The sequence below is a fragment of the Empidonax traillii genome, unplaced genomic scaffold (genome assembly GCF_003031625.1).
Source record: "Empidonax traillii isolate 1590-97213 ecotype Southwest subspecies unplaced genomic scaffold, ASM303162v1 scaffold423:size1405600, whole genome shotgun sequence".
Taxonomy (NCBI): Eukaryota; Metazoa; Chordata; class Aves; order Passeriformes; family Tyrannidae; genus Empidonax; species Empidonax traillii.
In genome coordinates, this window is record NW_020955616.1 from 1 (window position 1) to 10,503 (window position 10,503).

The 10,503-nt window shown below is 42.3% G+C and overlaps 1 protein-coding gene across 1 annotated transcript; it reads right to left on the reverse strand.

Annotated features, from left to right (window-relative positions):
* Positions 1-5,108: 5,108 nt before the first annotated feature.
* Positions 5,109-9,306, reverse strand: SLAIN1 (SLAIN motif family member 1). The gene is given in 2 exon segments (XM_027894258.1): positions 5,109-5,265; positions 8,511-9,306. Coding segments are annotated over 2 exon segments (894 nt in total). The 5' UTR covers positions 9,248-9,306.
* Positions 9,307-10,503: the final 1,197 nt, after the last annotated feature.

Genomic DNA, 10,503 nt, shown 5'->3' on the forward strand with positions numbered 1-10,503 from the left:
AAGTCTATTCTAAGCAAATAATTATGAGCTGCAAAATAATCAACCTGCAAAATGAAATTAAATGCTTAAATAATATGCATATTGTAATTTAATAAAAAGCAGAAGACACATCCAAGCGCTGTAGTAAAAAGGCAAGTGATATCTCTGAAATTAATAAAAAGTGAAGTGTCTGATCTTCTATGCATTTGTTGCCATAAGGGTTTTAAACCAAACACTTCCATCTTCAAGTGTAGTTGCAGAGTAGAAAAGTTACAATGGTAGGGAGAAATATTCTGTTTCAAATGCAAGTATAATATCAAACCCAAGTTTTCCCAAATTGAAAAACATGAATCCTCAGAAGCTGTACTAGACAATCCATTTGCAAAACCTCTATGAACCGCGTGGAATTATGCAGTTGTTACAACAGGTTACTTCAAATAAATTAAATGTAACAGGAAATAACTGCTGTGCATGTGTAAGTGCACTCTGAGCACTAAACTTGTACTGCAGCAGAAGATGCCTATATATCCTGACCTCTGAGATGTCACATTCCTCAAAGGGTGCTAAGATGTTGGTAAGAGCTCATCATTTTTACTATCAGAAACATAAAAAGAAACCAAACCTCCCATGCCACTTTTTTCATTCCTTCTACAGGTTTAGACATTTTATTTTTTATGATGAAAACAACAATCCAATCATCTGTAAGCTTCTGCACATCATCATTTGCTATCTCAAAGGATTTTACATAGAACTAATCCACATTATATATGAAAAATAAGAAAGCTATATGAGATCTTATTAATACATCTCTGATCCATCAATGGATAGCAAGTAAACTTAAACCTATTAAATCTATTTTAAAAAATCAAAAAATTCCATACTGGCCTTGGTTTAGCACTGGATCCAGCTCAAGCATATAAGATAAAAGCTTTTGTCCACATAATAGTATTTTCTGTTTGCTTTTGCTGTTAACAGACTACAGCATAAAAGTTCCTTATGACCGCAGTTCTCAACACCTGATGAAGTGTATTCCTTATCCTATAAACTTCAAAGTAAATGATTTCACTATGAACCCCTGAGAAGTGGAAGAAAATTAAGATAACGGGAACGAACCTGCCTCCTGTGTAAGCAACAAGTTGCACATCCAGTTAAAACCTTTTGCCTGGGGCTTCCTTTCTTTTTATAGGTAAAAAGAACACAGCAATGTCAAAATAAGGGTTTTTTCTTGGTATGTTATATACTTGGACATAAACCTTAACTAACATGTAACGCTGGATCCTGCACGATAAAGGATAAAATTTCACTGACAAGATTCTTGGTGTTTGTGGAATCATAAGCAATTGGGGAGAAACTGCAATGAATCTGTTTCACAACATCATCCACAGACAACATAAGAGCATTCAGCCTTGAAACACATTAATAATTTAAGAAGCAAAACAGAGTTTTACTCTTTAAACTACTGCAGCCAACTGCAAAACCTACAGATTTCTGTTGCTTATTCTTCTTAAACATCTGAAGCAGCATTTCTGAATAAGAACTCATCTAAGCCAAACTCTGAATCTAGCCAATATTTCATATTGTACAAGAAAGAAGAGCTTTCTGTCTGGAAGGCTGAACTGGATGAGATATGCTTTGAAGCCCTGCATAAAAGCTGAGCTCCTACAGACTGACTCCTCGTTAAGCCTCTTAACTCCTCAGTTTATCCACCTGCCTGCTTCAGAGCTTTTTACAGAAGTGTTCTTCAACCAGGGTGTCAATCACCAACTTATCAATTTCAGAGGGGTTATAACCATCTGCCTAGCTAGGAAGGTTACAAATCACATTTCTCTGCTCACTGGGCTTAATGCTAACTTGTACCAGCATCTTCAAGTAGTACCAAGAAAATATAGAAGCAGCTCTACGATGCCATTAAGACTATTAGGTGGCCTGGTTCATTTCAGCTGACCTACAGAAATAAAACAACAGGAAGATTAAAAACAAAATGGAGAGAGAACTCTAACCCTCTAATAGGGAACTGCTGTAAGTATAACAAATCAGAAAGGTTTCAAACAAAAGATATCTAAAGAAGAGCAGGAAAAAAAAAAGTGATCCAGGTAAGGTGGCAGAGAAAAAGCAACCAAAACAAACAACAAAGAAATAGTACATAAATACTATAATTGCTCGTGGGAAACAGGAACGATTCCAAGCAAAGATCTTATCATGGGAGGTTACATTTAACATATAACTTTCATCCTTCTTAAAGCTAGCATGCTTAATCCACAGAAACAGGGCTTGTAATAAGCCTAGTTCATTATAAACACGATAAAAGCTTTACCTACTTAGTGGTAGACTAGAGGAATGTTGAGAAGCTTGTCCAAGTTCTCACAGTGGTTCACAGAAGAACCACCTGCTGGAGACCACCACTGTGCTTATAATAAACCTAAAGGATTTATGCCAAGGTGAATTCTTAACTTCCATCATGAAATACTTAAACCAGTCATTTTCATTAGAAAAGAAACAGGCTGGTGAGCACAGCGAAGTGAAAAGAAAATACCATCATTCAAGTAATTCTCCAGCCTGAAAGACCAACTAGTCATTGGATTATTTCATCACCTGGGACTGCTTTGGCAGAAGTCCCTCACAGGACTTTTACTCTTGTTACGAGCTATCCTAATGCTGGGATATTTCAGACAACAAATGAAAACTTTTAGGAAAATCAGGATATAATGTAATTAAAAAAATCTACATGAGCAGGAATAAATGAGGGCAGAATTAAAAATCTCAAGAAGAGGACAGAAATTAGTTAAAAGTCAAAAATAGGCTAGCAAAATTTTTACTACTTTTAGCTCACAGGTCTTCTCTCTGGGCGCACTTATTCAGATATGCTGACTTTGCAGACAAAAATCAATTTTACTGCTTTTAATTTCTATGCGCACTACAGTGCCTAAAGAGCGATGAAAACTCAACTGGTTTAATTTTTGGCTAATGCACCATGGACAAAATCACTAAGAGAATTCTGCCCATAAGAGCCATTCCAGAAATCACACACTGGTATGTTATAAATGTTTTTTGACTACACATTTAGTAGTTCTCAAGTACATTACTGTTAGCCAGTGACTCAAGGCCAAGCAGAAGAGGCGCAATTAGATTTCAAAACATCTCCAAAATGCCCTTGCAAGGCATATGGCTAAAAGGGGAAAACAGCATTCAACTTACAAGCACAAAGTTTGAAACTTTAGTACCTGGAAAGAAGAATGCCATTCTTAACAAGTCACTTTTAAAATTTGGATAAATTACAGGTACGTATTTACACATGCATTACTGACTGAGTACACTGCAAAACAAAACACAGGAAAGTCAGGTTACAGAAAGTTTTTTTTACTTTAAAAACCAAATTGTTAGATTTTCACAGAAATCTCACACCTGGTACAAAACCAAGAAAAATAAATGTGAAACCAACTTCTACAAAGTTGGAGCACAGATGACACTTTTTTATTATGTATTGCTTGTAAAGAACAGGTGCTAAAAAAAAACATTAAGAAATATAAGAGTTAATGAAGAGACTAATTGAATTATTAATTAAAGCAATTTTAGCAAAGAATTGCTGCATTACAAACACAACTCTATTGTATCCCTGAACATATTGTTCCCATAATGAGTTTTACGGTATATAACTTCTCAGAAACTTTGTACAGAGATCAGGAAGTTCATGAACAAATCACCCCGAGAACATATGGATCAGAGCAACTCATTGTCAACATAACTCTGTGACATATGTCACTTCCTGTGACTTCTGCACAGACAGCAACTGAACTCATAACCACAGAGAGATTTAAATCTGACACCTTTATTGTCTATTAAATTTAGATAAATCCTTCTAAGGGAAAAAATAGGTCATGCAGTCCTCTGGCTTGTTTCTACATTCCCATTACAGCCTTGATTTAGCTGTCCATACTCAGATGTGCTTGCCCACCTTGAGAGGCCCTTGAGGAGGCCAAGATATCATTAAAGGATGACAGATGAGGCACAGGACCTATGGAAGGTCTGCATCATGACTAGAAATCAGGTTAAATGAGGCCATCTCAAATGGCACTAGATACCTATGTGTGGCAATCTAAGTCAAGCTTTCACATCTGATTCAGCTTCACTGCTGGATGGTCAGCACTACACAGGCATCACCTTTAGGTGACTAAATGAGGCAAGTGCCAAGCACCCACTGTCGTTAGTGGACTTTAAAGAGAGCTACTGAATTCATTCCACAGCCAATACCTAGAGCACGTCACCTGAGCAGCTCACCTGATTCCTCTGACTCTACAGACAAAACTCCCACTGATGGTCAAGCACGGACATCCTTCAACCCTAAAGGTGGGATGATTATCAACATTGGAACCACAGCTTGACCCATGTAATTTAAGGAAAATAAGCTCACCAAAACATTGCTGGGGGAACAATTGCTGAGTCAAATAAATGACTGATTTAGATAAGACAGCCACAGCTACCTATATCCTCTAAAGCACATAGGAACATGTTCAATCTTTCTTAGTGATGGCTGCAGTTAACTTATACAGCCATATGTTCACATTGCCATTAGCTTTATTTCCTTCTCCTGTTGACTTCCTGCATTGTTCATTTTCTTCTTCTTTCCTAGTGAGTTATAAACCTTAAAGAAAACATCATCCCTTAATGACTTTCTTCAACAATGCTTAGTACAATCTTAATGAAACCCTAAATGGTAAAAAAGTAAGAATAATGCTGTCTGGTATTTATTTAAAACAAAATTCAGCACACCCAGATATAACTCTACAATACCACAGGAACTTAAAAACCATCAGTTTGGATCCAGCACTTGAGACAACCCAAGCCCATCAGAGCAGCACTATCAGTCAAGTTAAGGCTCTTCTTAGTCTACTATTTTAAGCAATGGATCCCAAGTTTAAAAAAATTGTGCAGGAGAAGAAATGAATAACAAAGGAGGTAAACACCTTCAAAACTGCATGATCAGAAAAAGATTTCCAAACATTTGTTCGCATTTAGGTACATGCAGAAAAAAAATGGCACATCTGCCATTTGTAAAGCTTGCTAAGTTGTGAAAAAACATCAAAGACAAGTGAAACACCAGACCAAAAATGCCAACCTACTACCAAAGAAATTCAAAGAATAAAATTACCTTGCTCCAGTCGAAAGCATAGGGAACGTTTTGCAGCCTCTATCTCAGGAGTTGGATGATCCAGAACATGCCTGCACCACTGCAGAGGACTCAGTGATTTCTCTTGAGAAGTGTGAGTCTTAGTAGGCAAGACGTATAACCTTAATCAAAATACACAAAAATATCAGCAAGATATGCAACACTTAAGTTTTTTTAAGTTCTTCTCTGTTAGCTATAATCATTTATAGTGTACAAAGTCTTGCAAGCCGATATCTAATTAAGAAAGACTTTGTGAGGTAGAAGAGTTACATTAGTTTTCTTTATTCCCTCCTCAGAAAAGTAGGTGGCAAAATATAAACTCTACAGATCTGGCATGACAAAACAATGAACTAGATTTCACATTAAAACCTTCCATCTCATCACTACCACTGTCTTCATTCTAGCACCGCCTAAAGTTCAAATGCATTAGGTGCTATACACATACAAAAGGTGCTCTCACTTGTCCCTTTTATACTTATCTTTATTGGAGATTAGACAATTTCAATATTTTATTTTATATTTAAATCACAATTTCACTGTTAACTATTTCACACCTTTACCTATCACAATATAATCGCCTTATTATATATAGTGCTGATTATAATTTTCATACACTGTATATTCTCCCAAATGAATCAAATGTTGTACAAGTCCTATTTGTAAAGACTAAAGAACATTTTCTGAGAAACAGTGCAAACCCATTTTTGATATTCAACTCCAGCAGAAAAAAAAATATATGCAAAAAAATCTAGTGTATGTGCCTTATTCTCAGACAAGAGCAGACCATTAATCAGATGACTAGGCACATTAGGAAGCCAGGTATCAAAGCAGATTTCATGGGGGAATTCTTGAGGCTGAGATCTGGGTTGCTGCTCTCAATCCGGGCAGATTAGCAAGAACAGCAGACTTGATTCACCTGGGAAAGCATAGATCTCCTGGGAAGCAAACTATTCTTGGCTGCTTGAGATAAGAGAATGGCTTGGATATGAAGGGACCTTAAAAATCATCTAGATCCAACTCCCGTGCCATGGGCAGGGACACCCTCCACTAGACCAGACTGCTCAGAGCCCCATCCAATCTGGCCTTGAACAGTTCCAGAGGTGAGGCATCCACAACTTCATTGGGCAACCTGTTCCACTGCCTCACAATGAATTTCTTCCTAACATCTAATCCTGCAGCTTCCTGGCCTAACCACCTCCAATACATGGCGCTACAGTCAGACACATTCTCAGACACCAGAACACTCTGTAGACTGCAAAGGAATCTGGCCTGCACACAGCGGGGGCAAATAAGACCAAGACATAAACAGGATTTTTTTCCTCTTGGGATACTAGCAGGTAGCAGTAGCCTTTCATCTTTGTGGTTTTGGCCCAAGAGCTACCGAAGTCCCACCAGAACAAGCACTCTTCAGTGTCTGCTCCATGGGGTTTTTTTGCTTTTGAAGTCAATCAGCACTGTCTATCAAGCTTACAAAGAATAAATATCCTCACTGTGACTGCTCTCTCTCGGCAATCCCAGCAGAGATCAACCATTGAATTTCTCTGAAGAGAGGACTCATTTCCCCAGACTTCCTGCAGTGCCTGACCATATATTTAAAAAATGATACTGAGAAAACCAAAAAGCTTTCAGCTTTCTTGTAAACCTGCAGAAGTGCTTCAAAAGCTAAACATATAACTTATGATCAGACCTTCCTGTAAAAACCTCAACGTCAAAAAGTGGTTTGACATCTCTGCAGCTCCACAGGGTTACTTGTTTTATGTTTTGGGTTCCTTTTTCTAACTGCAGATAAAACGAAACAAAACACACATAGACACACAAGAAAACCTAAACTTGTCAATTTATTTAAGGCCTAAAATTACTAATTAAATTACCAATCAAAACTACGATATGCACTGGGCTTTGGCTTTCCAGATAGCCATTTGCTGATAAACAACTAGAACAATTCACTCTTAGTGGAATACACTTGTTAACAAATCCCTGTGATGAAATTCTGCCTGTGGACATACATGTGTGTGACAGAGGTAAGTTCTGGTGCCCAAAAAGCATTTAGGATTGCTCCCAGGGAGCAAATCAAATAGGAAATTTTACTAAGGCACAATGCAAAAATGACTTTCTACCGTTCTCAAATGTAAACAGGGAAAAAATTTTGTTTAACAGGACACGATCAATCAAATTTGCTACTCCTTAATGCTAAGAAACCTAGGAGTTAGAATCAATGGAAAATTTAAGTCTGGACTGACAAACCCAAACCAGCCATACCTACAATGAAGCAACACTGACAAAAATCCCCATCCCATTTGTAGGTGATTTTCAAAAGCAATTTTCAGAAACGTGGTATTGTGTACAATAAAGCACACACAACCACGACTTAGAAACATTTATGGCATTCAGAGTAATTTCTAAACCCTTTCTCTTCTACCAAAAATAAGAATGTTTAAACACAGCTGCTTTATACTGAGCTGCCATAAACTTTGCCTGGATTCAGAAACTAGTCTCATTTAAAAAAAAAAAATCATTGAAGCTTTGACAGATACTGATATTTTTATATAGATAACTTACATATTCTTATTGACACTTCAAAACAATTGAGGATCACTTACATTTAACATAGTTACGTGGCCAAGACAGTATTTCAGCACTGCCCCTACAATGTTCCTCCACGTTGCTTACAGGCTTTGAGGCACAGGCCTTATTTATATCTCTAGCTTGTAATTTCCCCGTCTATTTTTTTTTTTAAGTGAGCGTAACCACTCCTCCAGGTTGATTTTATTTTTTGCTTTATTCATCCGCTAGTCGTTTCTGATTAATTTAATTTACTAATACCCTGCCGTGCCTTTTGGAGCTACGTGGGCGCGTTAAGATACACAACAATTTAGATCAATGCCTAAAAGACAAAAGCCCTCCCAAATCCCTGAAGATGGGAGACAACTGGGCAGAGATTTTAGGATGAGGAGGCAGCGCTGCTCAGATCAAGGCTTTCCCGAAACGAAATCCGGCTATTTTTAATTCCTTATGTAAACAGCAGGCTGAAACTAGGCTGAGATCTGAACCATCTACCCCAGAACGGAAAACGAGCAGTTCCCCCGAGCCGGGGGGTGAAGCCCCGACCTGAGCCGTGTCCCGTACCCGCGCCCCTTCCCTGGGCAGGGCCGACCGCACCGATAGCAAGGTTTAGAAGGGAGGAGGGTGGAGGGGTGGAAGCTGATTTCAGCCTAAGAAGGGAGATAAAGTGGATTTGGGGGCTAATGCTAAGCAGAGCCGGGAGACCGCCGCGGGAGGCCAGGCCGGGGAGCGACCGACACGCGGGGCCGGGGGGCACAGCCGGGCCGAAGCGGGGCAAGGCAGGGCAGGGCCGAGCCGCATGTACCAGGTGTCTTCGTCCTCTCCGCAGCCGTCCTCCAACTCCAGCACCGCCACCTCGTCCAGCACCGTGGCCGCCGCCCCCGGACCGCCGCCGCCTTCCTGCGCGCTGCCGGCGGCGGCGAGGCCGGGCGAAGGCTTGAAGTAGGCGAGGGGCTCCGGCGGGCACAGCAGGGTGGGCACCGGGCTAGGCATGCACGGCGCGGCCGGGGCGGAGGGGCTGGCGGGGCGCAGCCCGCCGGGGGCCGGCGGCGGGGCCAGCAGCAGGTGCGGGCTGGGCGGGCCGCTGGCCACGGCGGCGGCGGCGGCGCGGCTCCGGAGCTGCTCGTTCTGCTTCTCCAGCTTCCGCACCAGCTCCTGCAGCTTCTTCACCTCCAGCTCGGCGCTCACGCCCGGGCCGGCGCCGCTCCCTTTCACCTCCGCCATCATCGCCGGCTTCAATAAGGCAGCCTCCATCCTGCCGGCCCGCTGCCGCCGCCGGCACCTGCTCCGCCGCGCCGCCGGAGGGCAGCGCCCGGCCCCCGGGGGAGGCGGGAGCGCCGGGGAGCGCCGCTCGCAGCGCTGGGGGCCCGAACCGGCCCTGCAGTGCTGCGCTGCCCGCCCACCCCCGCTCCGCCGCCGCCGCTCCTGCGCCTCCCGTTAACGGCGGCGAGGGCGCGGGCGGGATCCCCTCCCACTCGGGCAGCCCGAGCGCCGCGCACACGCACTCGGCAGGAACAAAGAGCCGCCCGGCACCCCCGCCATCCAGCCGTGGGAAGGGCGGCAGGAGCCACCCCCGCGGGGAGCCCCGGGTCTCTAAACAAAAAGTACCTTCTCCCCCCCCAGCGCTCCGCAGCGCACCCCGCCCCGCCCGCGGGCGGGAGCCAGCCCCAAGCGCCGCGCCTCTCGTGAGCCGTGTAATTAGAGCCTGGTGGTGTCAGGGTGGTAATTACCCAGATTGAGAGTGTGAGGGGAATGGGAATCACAAGTAGAGGCTTTGTTGGGCTTGAAAGGAGCTAATTCAGCCAAAACCCCTGGGCTTGAAACGTGCTGATTCTGGGAGTTTTGGTTCATAGGGAGGAAAGCGACGTATTTTTGAAGTTGCATTGCTGGTGAAGCAAGAAGACGGAACCAAGCACTGCAGAAAACTGCATTAACTATGAAATTGTTTATGTATAGGAGAACACCTAAGGGGAAAGATGTCCTTGTGCTGAAATGTTTTCCTTTAACACAGTCTAGATACCTAGGTGGACTTGTAACCTGCAAATCTTTGCAAAAGAGATGAATACCATTCACTCACGGTAGTGTTTTTACATTGTCCTTCATTGTCCAGTATTGTAAGAAACTATTGTTTGTGTCCCTTCCTTCCACCTAGGAGGTGAGCCGAGATTCAGTGTTGCCCAAGACTGCTCAGCCATCATACAACCCTCACTGCGTTCATTTCCTCTAGCCATGTCAAGAGGGAACAACCTCCTAAATCACCATCCTGAAGTTTCCTAAAGCACTGATACAAAATTGGGAACAGATCGCCAGGAAACCAGGGGAGGTTTAGATTAGATATTATGAAATATTTCTTCACCAAAAGGGTTGTCAAGCACTGGAAGAGACTGCCCAGGGAAGTGACTGAGTCACCATCCTGAAAGTATTTGAAGGATGTATAGATGTGGCACTTAGGGACATGGTTTAGTGGGGACCTTGCAGTGCTGGGTTAACAGACTCAATGATCTTAGAGGTCTTTTCTAAATGATTTTGTGATTCTAAGTATGTAAGTTGCTTGCTTCCCATTAATAACAGCTATTACTCAATCACTACCCAATTCTTGAGTATCAGCTTTAGGCAGAGTAGCCTTATCAGCCACTGTTGCCACTGTTACCTTCAGCTTTGTTGCTGGCTCAGGTTTCTTATGCAAATAGAAACAGACACTATTTTTCTGTTCAGGTCATAAGTCAACTTTGAAATCATCCAGCCTGTCACAGTTCTCTCTCTTTTGTTTATAATCTGGAAACTTTCTTCTGCATATG